This window comes from Anomaloglossus baeobatrachus, chromosome 1 (assembly GCF_048569485.1).
Source record: "Anomaloglossus baeobatrachus isolate aAnoBae1 chromosome 1, aAnoBae1.hap1, whole genome shotgun sequence".
Classification (NCBI taxonomy): Eukaryota; Metazoa; Chordata; class Amphibia; order Anura; family Aromobatidae; genus Anomaloglossus; species Anomaloglossus baeobatrachus.
The window spans coordinates 114,106,039-114,127,294 of NC_134353.1; the positions used below are offsets into that span (position 1 = coordinate 114,106,039).

Consider the following 21,256-nt stretch of genomic DNA (forward strand, 5'->3'; position numbering starts at 1 on the left):
CACCGCTAGATCCAGGAGAACCGCAGCATTTACACCAAATTAAAATAAATACATACAGCTAAAAATAAATAAATACATATTTATGGCAAGTGACAGGTCCGCTTTCAAAAATGATGGCTACTGTTAACCTTTCATCAAATGACAGATCTGCTGTAGAGACCTATGGACTTCTAAACACACGCATTTCTATGCTTTTAGAACTGCCTTATAGAAAAAGAAAAAAAAAAACATCCAAATTGTATCTTTCCTTTCAGCTGTTTCTTATTTGCTATTTGTTTCGAGCAAACTTGGACGACAATGAATATGTCTGCAGTTCTAGTTCCCATGGGAATTGAGATTAAGTCTTCCAAAAATTTGGAATGGCTAATCCACCTAGACAGACAGCGACAAGAGCAGAATGGGTGTCCTGTACAACAACTAACAGAGCTGCTGTTCAGATGTACAGAAATGGCGCGTGACAACGTCTAAGAAACGAAAGCGGAAAATTCCAAAAAACAAAAGATACATTTCGTGAATACAGAAAGCTTAAGTGGGAGGAGTGCAAAGGAAATGGACATATGATAATAACACAGATGATACCCCTGACGATGTACAGGTGAAACGCACACAGGTGCACAGAAGTATGAGTTTTGGTTAGTGCCCTTCTCACACCTACTTCCATGTGCATACTGATGGTCAGATCTCTGGCAGCCTCACAGGATGACACAGTCCAGACCCTATAGCACTGAATTTATGTGGCTTCCATTCCATATATATGGGCGGCACGGTGGCTCAGTGGTTAGCACTGCAGTCTAGCAGCGCTGGGGTCCTGGGTTCAAATCCCACCAAGGACACCATCTGCAAGGAGTTTGTATGTTCTCCCCGTGTTTGCGTGGGTTTCCTCCGGACATCCACATTCCAAAGACATACTGATAGGGACCTTAGATTGTGAGCCCCAATGGGGACAGCATTGTCAATGTATGTAAAGCGCTGTGGAATTAACAGCGCTATATAAATGAATAAATAATATTATATTATTATTATATATTATTTTTCAAATTCCTTATTTAAAAATAGCAATTTCTTTTCATGGTATAACTACGGTACCACAATGGTATATATCAATTTTGGAACTTTTCTCCATATCACCTAAATCCTAACTAAAAGGAACAGGTTCTACTTCATCCCCCATTGGGTTTTTAAGTTTTGCCTCTTATTATTGGATGGCGTCAATTCTATAATGTTCCAGTGATGTTCTATCAGTCCTTTTTCTTATTCTTCATGGAAAAAAAAGTTGGTTCTAGCATCATTTCTTATTTTATTATGTCATCATATGACTGAACATATTCTTGTTACTCCTCTAGGACGTTACCACAATGAACAAAGACTACAACATGTATCATGTATTTCTCCATTGTTAAGTCACTTTAACTATCAATCGTACTTAGGTTGCTAGTTGCACCATTTATTAATCGATACATTTCGCACATTGTGGTATTGCCACATTGTCATGTAGTATATCTGTTCATCCAGTATATATTCATCTATATGTTCTTATTGTGTTTATTTTCTCTGTACTTCTCCATTTCCATTGTTGTGGGTTGCAAATTGTTTGGTCTTCCATGTAATTTGATTTTAATATATTGAGATGTCATTTTGTGTATTCATGAATTAAAAAAAAAAAAAAAAAAAAAAAAAAAGATTTTTTATATCCAATTTGTGACTTATCAATTTGAATATGGATTTACAGTATATATTTTTATTGACTTCATTTTCTGTTCTAAGTTACAGTGCTTCATTGCATGCTTACATTTGTGTTTTTAATGGGTTATAAATGACTTAGTGACAAAATGTAGAATCGATGGAGGAAGGTTGAACTAGATGGACCTAGGTCTTTTTTTCAACTTATGGACGGTAACTATGTAATTCCTTCTATTATAGGTTGAATTATTTTTTTTATTCAAGTCTTGGAAAAGCAACCTATTAAATCACCAGGGCCAGTGCCTAAGGCGGCAATATAGCAGTGGGCGGCGGCAGCTGAGAGTCAAGTAAAATTAGGGCACATCTTCCACACACAAAATCTGTAGGATTTTACAGTACCTGCCCAGTAGGCAAGTTTTAACTTCCCCTCATCCATATTCTGCTTTTTGTGGTGTGTAATACAAGCAGAATTATTGGTTGTTACTTTTTTCCTATATGCAGCATATTGGTTCTTTGTGTAATAACTGCTCGCATTTCATTTATTTTTTCTAAACAAATGTACTTTATCTTATGCATGTAAAAAAACCAGAACTAGCATTATCCATCTGACAGGAGTGGTTCTGTTTCTCAAAGGGGTAAAACAAAACAATTTTAATCTAGACACTTTTTTGTAACAAAATCTGACATCACTCAACGCCTGATTTACATTAGTGGAATATTACTCAGATTTATGCATCAAGGCACATGAGAATAGATTAGTTGGATCACTGTGGAGCAACGCCGCCTCTGATTTAATGGACTTGGATTAAGAGTAGGAGGGGTGAAAAGCAGGTCACACTATTAAAAAGACAGAGTGGCCGATCTTTTAAAATAACAAAGACAATTAAAACAGACAAGCATTTACCTTAATAAAGCAAGGAAAATAGTGGGAAATGCGTGATTATCATCATTATTTATTTTTTTATTTTTTTTATTTTTTTTACACACCTATATCTATAGTAAATACTCACAGCAATAATGTGGAAGTCACACTCAATGAACCGCGCTGCGGAAATCAGGTGCATTAAGGCTGATGTTTGGATTAAAACGAGGGTGCGTGACCTATTTTTGTCTCTGATTTGGTTGTTTTGTACACATGACCTTGGCTATAAACTCTTTGTAGCTTAAAAGGCAACCGGTCACCAGATTTGGGACTATAAGCTACGGCCACCACCAGTGGGCTCTTATATACAGCATACTAGAATAAGTATAACAAGTAGGCTTGTTGGGTGGTGGCAAGCTTTGTGCAAACTATGGTCTTGTCGCGGGCGGAGGGGTTGGGAACGCCGCTCGCCGCTGGGAATCGCTGGTGCTCGGGTCCGGTGCTTCTGCTCCTCGGTGGCTCGAGCACGGGGCCGGACCCGGGGGCTCGAGCAGCGCCTCCTCGCCCACGAATGAAAAGGGGAGGTTTGTGGTGGGATGTCGGTCGTGACGCCAACCATGGGGTTGTGGTGATGGTGGGCACCACCGCTGCTGGTGACGGGGATTCCCGGGAGCGATGGCGGAGAGCAGCTGAGGTGTTGGCCCCTCCGTGGGTAGGGGCTGTTGGTCCCGAGGCCCCGTTTGGGGAGGGAAGGTATAAGTGCAGGTGCAGGGGCCGGATGCGGGGAGGCAGTGTGGGCGCAGGTGCAAGGTTGCAATGCAGCGCGGTGCCGGATGGCACTGTTGTACTCACTCAGGCACAAAAGGACAGAGTCTCTGGTAAACCAAAAGGCTGGATGGACGGGGCCCACAGTCGGCTACGGTGTTTTCACTCTCCCCGGACGGGTTGATAGTGGCTGTCGTTTCCCTGCACCTGTGTATATGTGTTTGACTCCTATGGCTTCCCACGGGTAGTCCGCTCCCCGGCATGTACGTGTCGGGAAAGGCTGGTTGCCCGCAGGCGCTGGCCCTTGGATCTCTGGCCCTGGGCGGTGGCTCTTATCCGGACGGGTTGGGCTGTTGCCTTCTGACGGGACTTGGTTGGGAATGAACCCCTGAGGTCCAGACCGCAATCAGAGAATTTGATCTTTACGGCGGCTCCTAGCCTAGTCGGGGTCTGAGTACCCTGCCTTGGTGCTTGGCTTCAATCTGCTCCCCGGTTCGGTACCGGCGGGCCACCGCCCGACCACGGTCCTACGGTTCCGCTGACCTCCACCAACTCCTGCAGACGGCCACCACAGTCTGCCGACCTTGCTGATTGTGCCTGGGCTCCAACCCAGACACGCACAGTCTTTGCTCCTCTCACTTCCACCTCTCCACTTCAACTCCAACTCCAACTAACTGACTTTTTCCTGCCTCCAGGCCTGTGAACTTCTCGGTGGGTGGGGCCAACCGCCTGGCTCCGCCCCACCTGGTGTTGACATCAGACCCTGGAGGGAGGCAACAAGGATTTTGTTTGACTGATCTACCTAACCAGGGGAGGGGGTGTGTGTATGTGGTGTTATTCTGTGACCCCTGGGGGTCCAGGGCATCACAGTCTCACCAAATGCTAGGACAACCCCAACAGTTCAGGGTTCTCCACATCTTTAAATACATGTGGATAACAATGTTAGTGGTTTTAACCAATGATATGTCATAACCATTGCTGCAACTAGTCACCACGGACTATATGAGAACTTGATATCTTAAATTCCAGGCTTAAAGGGGTTGTCCGTAGGGATGAGCGAACTGCTCGGGAAGCCTTATGAGCATTTTGATGCTCAGTACCTTCCTATGAATGGACAGATAGGGAATTAATGAAACAGTCTTCAAGTATGTGCACTATGAGGCTGCCGAGTGCTGCGCTCAGCTTTTTCCAGCAGCTCCACACCGACTGAATGGAGCAGCAGTCGAGCATCTGACCTGGAACTCCATTTCGTAAAGTGTTCAGTCAGGGATAACACTTTATCGTTCTGCCGATTAGTGTCGGGCCCAGCAATTGGACACCCACAAATTAGCAAATTATCACTTATCCCACAACTTTAAAGGTCCCCATACATATTAAACTAACGTCAACCAAACTGGTTCTTCCTTAACAGATTATGTTGGGGATCAAGCATGTCCAATTTTAGACTGACAAACTTTTTGTTTCTTCCTGGAGATAAGTGGCCACCAGATGAGTCTGGCAGGGGTTCTCTCTTAGAAACTAGTGTATGGGGGGAGTCTGAAAAGCCAGCTGTCAGCAGAATGATTCTTCGAATGACAGCTATCTATTGAGACTTAGGTTTAGTTGTAAAGCTTTAGATGCTGTGAAGGTACCACTAGGGGGCGCACGGACTCAGGTAGGAAAATAACTCCTGAGTGCAGTTAGACAGAAGCCCACTAGAGGTCACTCACACAAGAGCAGGGATAATTATCAGTCAGGATCTATGCCGGGATGTCACGTCTGTACAGAGGGGAAAACAAGCCAAAGTCAAAGGAAAGAGCCGAGGTCTGATACCAGGAGAGCAAGTAGACATAGGGGAGGGAGTGGAGGACACGGAATAGGACCGGAGAACAGGGAGGTATGGAGAAAACGTCGGGCAAGAGGGATGGAGGTCAGGACGGGCAGGAGAAACGGAGGTAAGGACTAATCGGGGAAACGAAGGTCAGGTCAGGCAAGAGGGAAATATTACTGGAGGTGTCCCGGAGGTAGTAGCACCAAGATATGACAAGGTGATCCCCAGAACGAGGCCAGAACGAACAGGCCCCTCCCCCGAGACCTAAACCCCAGTGGCAGGATACATGCACCAGCTCAGGAACGGCAGAGCCTCTCTGGGCATAATCAGGCCATTTCTTTAAGACGTCATTACATTTCTGGTGAGAATGTGATCATATCAGAGTGTAGTCCTGTTCAGGCTCCATGTCTGAACCCTGCCCCCCCTCTGAAGGTGCATGACATGCTCACCATCACTCCATTTATTCTTCTATAGGACTGACAAAAAAGCCATGTAGAGCACTCGGCTTTTTTTTCTCTGCAGTCCTAGAGAATGAATGGAGCTGTTGTGCACCTTCTTAGCATTTCTATAAGACTCCCGTGCACATAAGACAGAAGTCTAGCCTACCATACAGATATCAGGGACGTAGCTGTTGGCCAAACAAACATCATAATGGCTGCTTTAGGAGTGGTGCCCATCTTTGTCACTCTTTGGATCAGTCTTCCTGACCAGACATTAATTTGTTAGCATTTCTCCAAGAAAACCTTAATACTGGATGATAAAATTAAAAGGACGGTGCCCGTGATTGTAAGTTGCTGGGTGTCATTTTCACAATATGTAAGATATCCACTTTTCAGGAACAGATAAATGTAATTTGTGGTTCAATGAGCTTGATTGTAACCATCCATAAAGCTGGGCACTCGCTATTTTCTTAAATACCGGTAAATGGTTTATTATTTACCTTTCTGTAGTGTTTTCTACTATTGATAAATGTCAGTTTCCTGACATTCATAGAAATCTGACATCCGCTCACAATTATACAGATGGCGTTGTCCGCTGGCTTCGGCAGCAGTTATTTTCAGTCTGGAGCCCAAACATTCCCCGATCTAATCATTTACAATTCCCTTGTGGAAATGTGATTCATTTTCAATATGATACATTTGTATGGTGAGAGAAAGTATTACCTGTGTAGGAATACTGAACTAGGGCCCAAAGAGCATTGGGTTCCACACCCTCCATTTTAATTTCCTCCTGCTTGGCTTCTCGGACGTCACTGGTGAACATGGCTGCAAAGTAATCGGATACGGCGGAAAGAACCAACCTAAGAAGAGAGAACGAAGATGTTCTTAAGGTTACTCAGTTATTCTTCAATACATATTTGCAGATCTTATAATATATGACAGATGCCCATCAGCAGAAGCACCGGACCCGAGCGCTAGCGATTCCCAGCGGCTTTTTCTTCTGCTGCCATCCATTGAAGACCTCACTTACTGTTATATATATATACACATATATATATATATATATATACACATATACATACACATATACACACACACACGCAATTATATGTATCCAACATGTATTATCATATATTAGCTTGAGATTATATATAATATATATATACACACACATACATACATACACAGGTAATATATATATATATATATATATATATATAAATATTATATATATATATATCTCAAGCTGAGTGTATGTGTGTGTCGGTGTGTGTGTGTCCGCTAAAAGGAATCTGCACCGTTGCATGTACAATCATAAAATTTTGCACAGACACCCCATGTGACTCAGAGAACGTTATAGACTATGTTTTGACAAGAAAATTTAACCCCGCGCTTTATAGTTACTCTCCAAAAAACATGCCAGAGACAGAGGCGGGGAAAGAGACAGAGGCGGGGAAAGAGACAGAGGCGGGGAAAGAGACAGAGGCGGGGAAAGAGACAGAGGGGGGGAAAGAGACAGAGGCGGGGAAAGAGACAGAGGCGGGGAAAGAGACAGAGGCGGGGAAAGAGACAGAGGCGGGGAAAGAGACAGAGGCGGGGAAAGAGACAGAGGCGGGGAAAGAGACAGAGGCGGGGAAAGACACAGAGGCGGGGAAAGACACAGAGGCGGGGAAAGACACAGAGGCGGGGAAAGACACAGAGGCGGGGAAAGACACAGAGGCGGGGAAAGACACAGAGGCGGGGAAAGACACAGAGGCGGGGAAAGACACAGAGGCGGGGAAAGACACAGAGGCGGGGAAAGACACAGAGGCGGGGAAAGACACAGAGGCGGGGAAAGACACAGAGGCGGGGAAAGAGACAGAGGCGGGGAAAGAGACAGAGGCGGGGAAAGAGACAGAGGCGGGGAAAGAGACAGAGGCGGGGAAAGAGACAGAGGCGGGGAAAGAGACAGAGGCGGGGAAAGAGACAGAGGCGGGGAAAGAGACAGAGGCGGGGAAAGAGAGAGAGGCGGGGAAAGAGACAGAGGCGGGGAAAGAGACAGAGGCGGGGAAAGAGAGAGAGGCGGGGAAAGAGAGAGAGGCGGGGAAAGAGAGAGAGGCGGGGAAAGAGAGAGAGGCGGGGAAAGAGAGAGAGGCGGGGAAAGAGAGAGAGGCGGGGAAAGAGAGAGAGGCGGGGAAAGAGAGAGACCCGGGGAAAGAGAGAGACCCGGGGAAAGAGAGAGACCCGGGGAAAGAGAGAGACCCGGGGAAAGAGAGAGACCCGGGGAAAGAGAGAGACCCGGGGAAAGAGAGAGACCCGGGGAAAGAGAGAGACCCGGGGAAAGAGAGAGACCCGGGGAAAGAGAGAGACCCGGGGAAAGAGAGAGACCCGGGGAAAGAGAGAGACCCGGGGAAAGAGAGAGACCCGGGGAAAGAGAGAGACCCGGGGAAAGAGAGAGACGGGGAAAGAGAGAGACGGGGAAAGAGAGAGACGGGGAAAGAGAGACGGGGAAAGAGATGGAGAAAGAGACGGGGAAAGAGAGACGGACACAAAGAGAGAGACAGACACAGAGACACAAAGATAGAGAGAGACTGATACAGAGACGGACAGAGAGATAGACACAGAGACACACAAGGAAAGACAGACAGAGACAGACAGACAGACGGAGAGAGACAGAGAGACAGTTACTATCCCACTATACACTATAGTGTTACTATACACACACACACACACACACACACCTCGGTTACAAAAGATAGTGACAGAATTGCATTTAATTCGCCGGCATAGTTTCCCCCCCCCCCCCCCATTTCCCTTTACACTCTATGGATGGGACATTGACTACAACTGGTCCCATGAGAAAAGAGCAGCCTTTATATGTCTATGTACACCGACAGGTTAAAAAACCTGTGGGCCTTGATTCAAAGAGTAAAAACCTAAAGTGCAAAACTGCAAAACTCCTGGGTACGTAAAGCGTTAAAGTACATAATCAAACAATAGGTGGTAAGTGGAGACAATGGCAATCTGCATGTTATGTATGTCTGCAAAGGGGTTTTTCAGCTTTCCATCAACAAAAACAAATTTGTTCTTTTAATTACAGCACAGGCATTTGTGGCACATTCAGACTATATCAATGTGCATTATATAGCCCTATGGTTATATACGAAGGCAGCGCATGCAGCAGTGTGTGTTCGCAATTACCTGTGTGCGGGAATTCTCCGATCGCCAGCGATCAGGACAACATCACAAAGCTGTTTGTGTTGCAAGTAGTTCTCAATCTTCTTAATCGTCTGCTCCGCATGGTTGAGGGACTGGAAGAACTCATCTGGGGCACAGGACTCCATTGTGTGGCAGGAAGATAACGTCTGGCTGCTGTTTGATGTCCTGTTGGCAAAAAAAAAGAAAAATTGGAACTGGAATTGCAATAAAGCTATATTTAGTAAGTTAGATGTTTCATGAAAATTCACAATAAAAAGATGAAAGTCATATTTTACGCATTAGTGTGGAATTTATATTGATCTTAGCTGGCAACGAAAGAAAGATAAGCCCTGCATAGATGACAAATCCGGAAAAATGGGGGGAAAGCTGAAATAAGTATATAAAGCTACAGACATTACATAACTATCTATAGCACTGTATGGTGGCTCAGTGGTTAGCGCTGCAGTCTTGCAGCTCTGGGGTCCTGGATTTAAATCCCACCAGGGACAACATCTGAAGGAGTTTGTATGTTCTCCCCGTGTTAACGTGTGTTTCCGCCAGGTACTCCGGTTTCCTCCCACACTCCAAAGTCAAACTGATAGGGAATCTAGATTGTATGCCCCAAAGGGGGACAATGATTAGGTCTTAAGCGCTGTGAAAATTAAAGGTCCTACATAAAGGAGTAGAATAAAGTAAATGTCACCCCAAAGTGTCGATACAGCCAACAGTGTGTATGTATAGGCGTAAGCAATGTCCTGTGCAAACAAATACATATGTAATGGGCAGGTTGGTGGGGTCCTGGGTTTGAATCCCACCCAGAATAACATCTTCAAAAGATTTGCATGTTCTTTCTGTGCTCGTGGAGGTTTTCCACTTTCTTCCTACTCTCCAAAAACATTTTGATCTGTTTATTGACTTCCCATAAAAATGACGCTTCAGTGCTGGAGATAAAGAATTTAGACTTGGATTCAAAATGAGGATATTGAGTGATGTTGACGCTCAGTAAAGAATATATATTTTGAAGGGGCTGCAGATGATAGATGAAGGCATCCATTTACCTAGTGCACAATAAAATTCTGAGATAGGAGGACTACAGTGTGTCCAGTGTGTTCAATTAACACAATGGGTGTTCGGTGTATGCCAACCTTGCCTATTCCTCCATGTACTGATGGTTCCAATCTTCTCCAAGAGCATTGCGCTATTACTGAACTTAGGGGTACTTTGCACGCTGCGACATCGCAAGCCGATGATAGCGATGCTGAGCGCGATAGTACCCGCCCCCGTCGCACATGAGATATCTTGTGATAGCTGCCGTAGCGAATATTATCGCTATGGCAGCTTCACACGCACATACCTGGTCGGCGACGTCGCTGTGACTGCCGAAGAATCTCTCCTTCAAGGAGGCGGTGCGTTCGGCGTCATAGCGACGTCACTAAGCGGCTGGCCAATAGAAGCGGAGGGGCGGAGATGAGCGGGATGTAAACATGTAAACATTCCGTCCACCTTCTCCCTTCCGCATTGCTGGTGGACGGCGGGCGCAGGTAAGGAGACGTTTGTCGCTCATGCGGCTTCACACATAGCGATATGTGGAGCTGCAGGAACGACAAACAGCATCGTACCTGCGGACGCACCGACATTATGAAAATGAACGACGTGACACAGATCACCGATTTTTGACTGTTTCACGCTCGTTCATCTTCTCTCCTAGGCTTTACACGTTGCGACGTCGTTACCGGCGCCGGATGTACGTCACTTTCGATTTAACCCCGACGATATCGCAGTAGTGATGTCGCAACGTGCAAAGTACCCCTTAGTCCAGACACCCAATTGGCATATACTAGAACTACTAAATGCAAGCCTTGCCCTCCTACGTATTTGCAGGAGACCTGGCTGCACATATTAGCACCTAAAAGATAAAAAAAGAACAGCTGATTCATGAGGGTCGTTGTGTGGGAAGTGGACTATAAGGCTGGGGCCACACAAGCACTACTGCGAGTGCATCGCATGACACTCGGCTCCCGTTTTGCTGGTCAGATGGGTGGTGCTGTTCTCCGGGTGCGTCGCCTCCTCTTTGGACCATTTTTGTCATCCTCCTTCTGAAGCCGGGGTGCATGACGCATTCTATGTCATGCACATACGCCAGCATTGAGGTCCTGCGCAAGCGCACTTTGATCTGCCCTGAACATGGCAGATCAAAGTATTATAGTGCGCCCGCACAGAACCCCAATACCGGCCTGTGTGCATGACGTAGGATGCGTCATGCACCTCGGCTTCAGAAGAGGACAATGATGGTCGAAAGAGGAGGCGCCACACCTGGAGAACAGAGACACCCATCCGACCCATCTGCACCATACAGACCGTTCAGGTAAGTATTATAGTCATTTTTACGTTCTACACAGTAGCCTGGACTCTTATATACAGCAGGTTAGTGTGGTGGCCGTAGCTTATAGTCACCAATTCTGCTGACAGGTTCCCTTTAAAGAGGCCTATCATCAGTGTGGGGCTACCCTCTCTCACTTAACAAAAATCAGTGCCCAGTGGTAAGTTATATTTAAAAAAATCATTAGTTTATCAAAACTAGCCAAAAGTGTTCATAATGCCTCCTTAAAGTACCCAACTTTCTATCAAAGGTCATATCCAAACTTCAAGATTGTGGGATCCCAGCATGTAAAAAGAATCACACAACCCTCCGTGGTCCTCCTTGCTGTGTAATCAAGTAATCTTGCACATTGTATTAACCCAGTAGTTACCGAACACACTGGTAACATAATTTAGGGGCGGACATATAATTGGTGCAACCTATAGAGCTGCACTAGGGCCCAAGCGGTAAGGGGGCCTACTCTCATTTTCAATGCAGGTGGAATTGTGCACAAGGATGAGCTATTAGACTGCAAAGAGCCCATATAGTGCTGTTGCAAAGGGGCTCAATTCTGTGTCCACCACTGACCTTATTAGAGTGGTTACTGTTTTGAAGATGGATTTGTAACTTGGAGATTGTTGATGTTTTTCAACAATTTTGGCTCTCAACTCCTCAGACCGTTATCTTCTCCTCTTTCTGTTCTCAATGCTTTGTGTTGCACACACAGACCCAATGCAAAGATTGAGTCAACTTCTCCCCTTTTTATCTGATTTCAAGTGTGATTTTCATATTGCCCACTGTTATTTGCTACAGGTGAGTTTGAACGAGCATCACATGTTTGAAACAAACTTCTTATTTACCCACAATTTTGGAAAGGTGCCAACAATTTTGACCGACCCATTTTTGGAGTTTTGTGGATTTATATCAAATTTGCTTTTTTTCTTCCACTGCTTTTTTTTCTATTGTGCAAATACAGAAAAATAAAATAAAAGCATGTATAACAAAACATATGTAACTGCATTAATTTTCTGAGAGAAATACTTCACTTTCTGGAACAATTTCAAGGATGCGAAAACTGTCGACCTTGACTGTAGTAAAAGATGTGGCAGCGCTGTGTTAGTGCAAGGAGTGAAATCTCGGAATCACACAGCGAGTTATAAATGATATATGACAACATAGCAATAAAGTACATTTTCTGTATAATAATACACTTATAACAGAAATATATAGATGTCAAATAATACGATTATGTAAGGATCATATAAATATCACCATTCTGTTAATGGACAAAACTCAATATACCAAAACCAAAATTTCCACTATATGGGGCACAATAATACCGTACTGAATGAACTAAACACAGATTATTACAGTAATTATGCAGGGCTCATTGTGCAGAGGAGGAGGAGGATGTGAGCTGTGACCATCCCCTTTTGTGAAAAGTGGATTCCGTGTTCTCATATTGATGTTATCTGCCTGTATTAATACTGCGTAACTGCTGAAAGGAAGTAGCCTATTGTGAGGCTCAGTTGCAAGAGTGAAAAAGGCATGATTTCAGCATTTTATTGCATATGTACCGCCCCGCGGGCTCGACTGCGACCGCCGAGCCGCTCGGATCCATGCTCGTACTGCGGGTGGTGGCTCGAGCCTCTCACGGACCCGGGGGTCACGTCGCTCTGCAAGAGAGTTGGCGCTACACGCGGGGATTTGGGTGTTTGATTTGGCATGATAGTTCATGACGCCACCCACGGGTTGTGGTGATTATGAACACCACCGCTGCAGTGAAGGCTTGGGGGTCCCGGCAGCGGTGTAATGGCGCAGCTAGGTGTTGAACCCTCCGTGGGTAGGGGGTCTTGGTCCCGGGGCCCGGTAGGCGAGGGCCGGGGTGCAGGGTGAAGTGGTGCAGTGCGGTGCGGTGCCTGATGGCACTGATGTACTCACTCTGACACAAGACACTGGAGTCACTGGTAAACCAAACGGAGTGATGAACGGGGCCCGCAGCCGGCTGCAGCTTCTTCCAGACTAGGTTGGTGATTTCCGCCTTTCTCCTGCACCTCTGTGTGTAAATGTTTTGACTCATGTGCCTAGACACGGGTAGTCCGCTCCCCGACTGGTATATGCCGGAGGAGCCCGTTTGCCCGCAGACGCTGGCCCTTTGGGTCTCTATACCTTGGCGGTGGCGTTACCCTGTATGGTTGGCCTGTTGTCTTCTAAAGGGACTTGTGTGGGGTAGGTCCTTGAGTCCAGCCCGCAATCAGTTGATTCGACTCGGCCCTGTCGGTTCAGGGCTTTGTACGGGGTCTGAGTACCCTGCCTAGTGCTCCGGTATCCAGTTGGCTCCCCGGTTCGGTTCCAGCGGGCCACTACCCTGTCCCGATCCCTTATGGTTCCACCAGTCATTTTCCCGGTCTCCTGCAGGCGGGCTCCACCGTCTGCCTCCTTGCCAATGGCGACTGGGCTCCGACCCAGCCACCTGGCAGCCTGGACACAAGACTGCCCGTGCACTTGACTGCTCTAGACTTGCACTTGAACTAGTCTCTCTCAGACTCACTGTTTTCCCGCCTCCAGGCCTGTGAACTCCTCGGTGGGCGGCGCCAACCGCCTGGCTCCGCCCCCCCTGGTGTGGACATCAAACCTGGAGGGTGGTGACAAGGGTTTTGGTTTGGCTGCTGTTACCTAACCGGGAGGGGAGTGTGGTGTGGTGTGTGACTACCTGGGACGACCTGGATAGTCCAGGGCATCACACATACAGTATAGAAGTTTGCATTATACACAAAAAAAAAAAATATATATATATAATAATAATATGGTTTGAAATAATATGTCTACATTTTTACAAAACATTTGACTTGTTACAAATTAAGACATTTTAATTGGGGAGGTCCGGGCACAGGGGCCAAAGAGCTCATCCAACACTAAAGACAAACTTTACACGATTTCTATTGAGCAATTATTCATCTCAGGAAAGAGTTTGCCTTAACACTTCTGCCTCTCCATTTTGGCTTTCAATAGGAGTCTTAAAGGGAACCTGTCAGGCCCAATATGCACCAAGACCACAAGCAGTTTTGGGTGCATATTGCTAATCCCTGCTGTAACGCCTGCCTGGATCCAAAGACTCAGACGGGCTGTAATGGACAGGCTAGAGGGAAACTACTTCACCAAGCAGGACCCCTAGAACCCTGAAACCCTTTAACCCCTATACAGGGATTTGGTATTACACAGGGCCCAAGGTGATCACTACCTGTGGAGGGCTGCAGCCCGGAGAGTAGTCGTCAGGCAGGGTCAAACCAGGAATTGCAGTACAGGGACAGAATCGGCAGGCAAGGACGTAATCAGCAAAGGAAGCAGAGGCAAATCCGGATCGGGCAGCGGGGTACATAAACGACAGGCAGAAGGGTAGACAGAAAACAAGCAAGGTCAGTGCACAGGAATCAAAATACAAACAGCACACGAACCAGGAATACAAACTATCTCTGGCAGTGGTTACATGACAGGAGGGGGAATAAGAAGGGTGTGGTGTCTTCCCATTGGCTGCAGGTGAATGATGGTAACTTCATAAAGGCGGTTTTTCCCCCCCCGACTGGCCCACCCTCTTAGCATGTTAGCTCATCCACAGGGGCGTGCCAACATGTTATTCAATGCCTAGCGTCCTCAGCAGTGATGCGCGTACCTGTAGCCGTTGTCACCGCCTCAGATGCTGGGTTTAGGGTCAGTGAGCATGATTAGAAGTCCCAGCACTTCCGGTCATGCGCACTAGACCTCTCTGAAGCCGGGACAGGTACATCCGACTTCATAGTGCGCATTATACTGGAAGTGCCCGGGACTTCTGATCATGTGCACTGAGCCATAACCCTGCGCCTGAGGTGGTGACAGTGGACACAGGTACGCGCGTGATGGCTGATGACACTGGGAATTGAATAGCATGTTACCAGGACCCTGTGGGTATGCTAACATGCTAAGAGGGTGGACTAGTTAGGGGGAAAAAAATAAACATCCTTGCAACTAGTCCCTGTGCTCATTGGCATTCAATAAAGGATCTTTATCTATGCTAGTGTATACAGGGACAGTTAGGCAGGGATTAGCAATATGTACCCAGAACTGCTCGTGGTTCTGGGTGCATATTGGACCTGACAGGTTCCCTTTAAGACCCGCCCCACCCTCTATGGTTCAAAAGGTCCAATATGTCAAACGTGTATATAAGTGAAGTTACTCATAACAAGAGGCGATTTTCTAATTATATATTCCCTTTAAAAAAAAGTAATTATAACAAATAGAGGTCATACAGATCCGACGCCCATGAAAAGCAAGGAATTTATGACAACATTGTGCAAAGCTCATACAGATCTAGAAGCAGTTCCTCTGACTATAATATCAAACTGGTCTTGCTCCCTCCCCACCCCCAAAAAAGACAAAAAATACAATACAATAGATTTATAAATAGATGTCCTCAGTCACAGACAATCCGTATTTGGTTATATACACACATAGCTCTGTTAACATGGCAAGTAACGAGTCCACTTGGCTTTTATTAAATTATTGAAAAAAATACAGAATATTACTAGTTTTCATTGTGCTCTGCAGATAGTGTTCACAACTGGAATGCCAGAATCATAAAATGGGGAATGGCTATTTATTTATTTTTTTCGCACTTTTTTTGTGTGGATCGTTTGCTGTTTACTATTGGTTTATGAAAAATGTATAGCTTTAAAGATTATACATTAAACCACTTTATGTGCAGGGAGAGGCCCAGCTATGGAGGAGTAGAATAATAATAATAATAATAATAATAATAAAAAATATGTATTCACTTATATAGCGCTATTAATTCCACAGCGCTTTACATACATAGGCAACACTGTCACCATTGGGGCGCTCAATCTAAATTCCCCATCAGAATGTTTTTGGAGTGTGGGAGGAAACCGGAGAACCCGGAGGAAACCCACGCAAACACGGGGAGAACATACAAACTCCTTGCAGATGTTGTCCTTAAACACACTATTCTCTGCTCCCGCTCTATAACCAGCCCCAAGCCCTGCCTGACCCATCAAAAAAAGCTTAAACTGAGCCAATGTCGGCTAGAAGGAAGATCTCACTACTGCAAAAGTCCGGATCCGCGCGGCTGCGGGCTGAGAATACCAGCCCCCAGCTGGCTTTATCTTGGCTGGGGATCGCATGTTGTTTTTTTTTAATTATTTATTTAAATTAAAAAAAAAGCCACATGCGATTTCTCTTAGACCGGAGTCACTTGTGAGAAACTAGCAGGAGTCTGACATTACATCCCCAGCACAGCTGCACACTTATGACAGGAGCGTGTATGTGTTTCTAGGTACATACACACTCCTGTTCAGAGAGGCAGGCCGTGCCGTGTGATGCCATGCCAGACTTGTATGAGTCTGACATCGCATTACCACCACAGCCGTATACTCTTCTGGCAGGAGCGCATGTGTTTCTGTCTACGTGCACTCCTGTACATTAAACTATAGTCTGTCAGCATGGCCGTCAAACTCATTCTGCCTGCCCTCGTCGGATCGCTGGCGTTACTTAGTTTCAAAACTGGTAAGTACCAGCGTGATAGACTGGCTGGGAATCCCCAATTCCGTTGACTTTTACAATTTTTGGATTTTTTTGATTGCCTGTATAATAGACTGCCCAGGCCCCACCACCTCTATTCCCCTTTAAAAAGACACGCAAACATATTCCTTAAACATTCCATACTTTATTGAAAACTTTCATTTTCTTTTAAGGAGAGACGGGGAACAAACGCTCTCATCTTTTTCCTTTGGCAAAATTTGGTTATAGCTTAGAAAAAGGCCTTAAAATTGCTAAACACAACGGGGTTTTAGGACATTGTCCGCCTACCAGCCGTCCAGTGCGGGTATCTCCCACCACTTCTACCAACCCCTTCCGCTGCTGCGACTGAAAAAACATACCAAAACAACAAATGTATTTTAACCAAAAGGGGGAGGGAGGGCGGGAAACAGGTCTGGGTCTTTTCCAGAGAGACCGGAAGCTGGGCAGCGCGGTGACCTATAAGCCGGGGGCCAGGGTCAGCGCACATCACACAACAGGGCACAGGGGAGCAGGAGGAGTCTCTTTTTATAGAGGACACCTCTTTATTAAACGAACTAACAGGGGCCGGCAGTCAGGGGGCAGCATACCACTCTTGGCTGCAGTGCCCCTCAATGTCCTTATATTCATCTTGGTGTGCCAAGTTTTTTCTACATTTTATCACGTTTGAACCCTTCTTGAGCATCTGTGGTGTTTTTCCAAAAATTAGACCTCCCCCAAAAATAAGCCCTAGCAGGGATTTTCAGCATTTTCGGAGAAAGGCTTAAATATAAACCCTCCCCCAAAAAATAAGCCCTAGTCGCGGATCTATAATGAAGTGTCTGTGCAGCTAAAAAAGGTTACAGATACTGCAGGACACTTCATTATAGACAGCGGGTACCCCACAATCACTCACCAGACGCTGAGTGGGAGGCCCTGCAGTGATCACACACCCGCACACATCAGCTCTCACGCACACACACAATCAGATCTCACACGTACACCAGATCTCACACACAAACATCGGATCGCACACACAGTCAGATCGCACACACAAACATCGGATCACACGCAAACATCAAATCACACACACACAAACATCGGATCGCACACACATCGGATCGCATACACACTCACCTCATCCAGCGACACCGATCTCTTTTTGCCGGGAGAATCCTGAGAGGCAGTGCAATGGACCGCAACGAACAGGACCTGCGGCCGGACACGTGACTTGCTTCATTCCCGCTCCCTACGGCCGTAAGCGCTGGATGTGATGTGATGTGTGCGCGGCGATCGGGTGAGTGTGTGTGAGTGTGATCGGCTGCGTGTGTCTGCATTCGGCTGTGTGTATTTGTGATCGGATGTGAGTATCTGTGATCGGCTGTGTGTGCCTGCGATCGGCTGTGTGTGCCTGCGATCGGCTGTGTGTGCCTGCGATCGGCTGTGTGTGCCTGCGATCGGCTGTGTGTGCCTGCGATCGGCTGTGTGTGCCTGCGATCGGCTGTGTGTGCCTGCGATCGGCTGTGTGTGCCTGCGATCGGCTGTGTGTGCCTGCGATCGGCTGTGTGTGCCTGCGATCGGCTGTGTGTGCCTGCGATCGGCTGTGTGTGCCTGCGATTGGATGTATTTGTGATCGGCTGTGTGTGCCTGTGATCGGATGTGTGTATTTGTGATCGGCTGTGTGTGCCTGTGATCGGATGTGTGTATTTGTGATCGGCTGTGTGTGCCTGTGATCGGATGTGTGTATTTGTGATCGGCTGTGTGTGCCTGTGATCGGATGTGTGTATCTGTGATCGGCTGTGTGTGCCTGTGATCGGCTGTGTGTGCCTGTGATCGGCTGTGTGTGCCTGTGATCGGATGTGTGTGCCTGTGATCGGATGTGTGTGCCTGTGATCGGATGTGTGTATCTGTGATCGGCTGTGTGTGCCTGTGATTGGATGTGTGTATCTGTGATCGGCTGTGTGCGCCTGCGATTGGATGTGTGCGCCTGCGATCGGCTGTGTGTGCCTGCGATTGGCTGTGTGTGCCTGCGATCTGCTGTGTGTGTCAGCTAGCAGCAGGGTAGGATGGCGTGCAGCGGAGATCACAGGAGGACCTTGGAACCACGCAGACGTCCTGGTCTGGTGAGTAGGAGTCTCCTGGGAAGTGTCTGCTTTTTTGGTGGGTAAACTTTCTCCTAATGCGTTTCTCCAAGAATAAGACCTCCTCCAAAAATAAGCCCTAGTGCTTTTTTGGGGGGCAAAAAAAATATAAGACAGTGTCTTATTTTTGGAAAAACACGGTATAATTCCAAGTGTGCCATAAACCCTATTCTACTATCCCATAGGCTCAGACAGAATCGAGGAGGTGTTTACTCAACAGGAAATTCAGAAGATGGTGCATCAGGGAAGTTACCCCCATGTCCCCCAGATTGAACGTTCTCTTTATTTTACCATCTTTTGCCATCAACCCAGGCTTCGGAATCGAGGTTGCTCGAAGTGGTGAAGGGAGTAAGTAGTAGAGGACATCATTCATTAGGTCTCTGTACCAAGGATTGCATCTACCCTGGTACTACCCAGTGTCATCACCCCTTTATTAAAATATGATCCACAGTTTAGTTATCGTAAAACGTGCTTGAAATTATATTAGACAAAAGACACCTCCATACTTCCACTAGCAGATACATAATCTTTTAGGAAAAACATAAAAAAAATAAAATATATACTATAATTATATATATACTATAATTATATATATATATATATATATATATATACATATACACACACACACACACACACACACACACACACACATATATGTACACATATATATACATACAGTTAGGTCCAGAAATATTTGGACAGTGACACAAGTTTTGTTATTTTAGCTGTTTACAAAAACATGTTCAGAAATACAATTATATATATATATATATATAATATGGGCTGAAAGTGCACACTCCCAGCTGCAATATGAGAGTTTTCACACCCAAATCGGAGAAAGGGTTTAGGAATCATAGAGGAGGCTATGCATTACAGAGCTTTTTCAAGGGACCAAAAGTAATTGGACAAGGGACTCTAAGGGCTGCAATTAACTCTGAAGGCGTCTCCCTCGTTAACCTGTAATCAATGAAGTAGTTAAAAGGTCTGGGGTTGATTACAGGTGTGTGGTTTTGCATTTGGAAGCTGTTGCTGTGACCAGACAACATGCGGTCTAAGGAACTCTCAATTGAGGGGAAGCAGAACATCCTGAGGCTGAAAAAAAAGAAAAAATCCATCAGAGAGATAGCAGACATGCTTGGAGTAGCAAAATCAACAGTCGGGTACATTCTGAGAAAAAAGGAATTGACTGGTGAGTTTGGGAACTCAAAAAGGCCTGGGCGTCCACGGATGACAACAGTGGTGGATGATCGCCGCATACTTTCTTTGGTGAAGAAGAACCCGTTCACAACATCAACTGAAGTCCAGAACACTCTCAGTGAAGTAGGTGTATCTGTCTCTAAGTCAACAGTAAAGAGAAGACTCCATGAAAGTAAATACAAAGGGTTCACATCTAGAAGCAAACCATTCATCAATTCCAAAAATAGACAGGCCAGAGTTAAATTAGCTGAAAAACACCTCATGAAGCCAGCTCAGTTCTGGAAAAGTATTCTATGGACAGATGAGACAAAGATCAACCTGTACCAGAATGATGGGAAGAAAAAAGTTTGGAGAAGAAAGGGAACGGCACATGATCCAAGGCACACCACATCCTCTGTAAAACATGGTGGAGGCAACGTGATGGCATGGGCATGCATGGCTTTCAATGGCACTGGGTCACTTGTGTTTATTGATGACATAACAGCAGACAAGAGTAGCCGGATGAATTCTGAAGTGTACCGGGATATACTTTCAGCCCAGATTCAGCCAAATGCCGCAAAGTTGATCGGACGGCGCTTCATAGTACAAATGGACAATGACCCCAAGCATACAGCCAAAGCTACCCAGGAGTTCATGAGTGCAAAAAAGTGGAACATTCTGCAATGGCCAAGTCAATCACCAGATCTTAACCCAATTGAGCATGCATTTCACTTGCTCAAATCCAGACTTAAGACGGAAAGACCCACAAACAAGCAAGACCTGAAGGCTGCGGCTGTAAAGGCCTGGCAAAGCATTAAGGAGGAAACCCAGCGTTTGGTGATGTCCATGGGTTCCAGACTTAAGGCAGTGATTGCCTCCAAAGGATTCGCAACAAAATATTGAAAATAAAAATATTTTGTTTGGGTTTGGTTTATTTGTCCAATTACTTTTGACCTCCTAAAATGTGGAGTGTTTGTAAAGAAATGTGTACAATTCCTACAATTTCTAGCAGATATTTTTGTTCAAACCTTCAAATTAAACGTTACAATCTGCACTTGAATTCTGTTGTAGAGATTTCATTTCAAATCCAATGTGGTGGCATGCAGAGCCCAACTCGCGAAAATTGTGTCACTGTCCAAATATTTCTGGACCTAACTGTATATACATACATACATACATACATACATACATATATATATATATATATATATATATATACACATACATACATACATACACATACACACACACACACACACACACACACGTATACAATGTTTTAAATGAAAAATATTC

The 21,256-nt window shown here is 45.7% G+C and overlaps 1 protein-coding gene across 4 annotated transcripts in view; it reads right to left on the reverse strand.

Moving 5' to 3' along the window:
• The window catches only part of KLHL5 (kelch like family member 5), a 108,154-nt gene that overhangs the window by 36,864 nt on the left and 50,034 nt on the right, over nucleotides 1-21,256 (reverse strand). For all 4 annotated transcript variants that reach the window (XM_075346969.1, XM_075346968.1, XM_075346970.1 and 1 more), the window contains exons 2-3: nucleotides 8,738-8,920; nucleotides 6,281-6,417 (exon numbers count right to left, since the gene is read on the reverse strand). In XM_075346969.1, coding sequence (XP_075203084.1) covers nucleotides 6,281-6,417; nucleotides 8,738-8,880 — 280 coding nt within the window. In that variant the 5' untranslated portion in view covers nucleotides 8,881-8,920. The remainder of the gene's footprint in view (nucleotides 1-6,280; nucleotides 6,418-8,737; nucleotides 8,921-21,256) is intronic.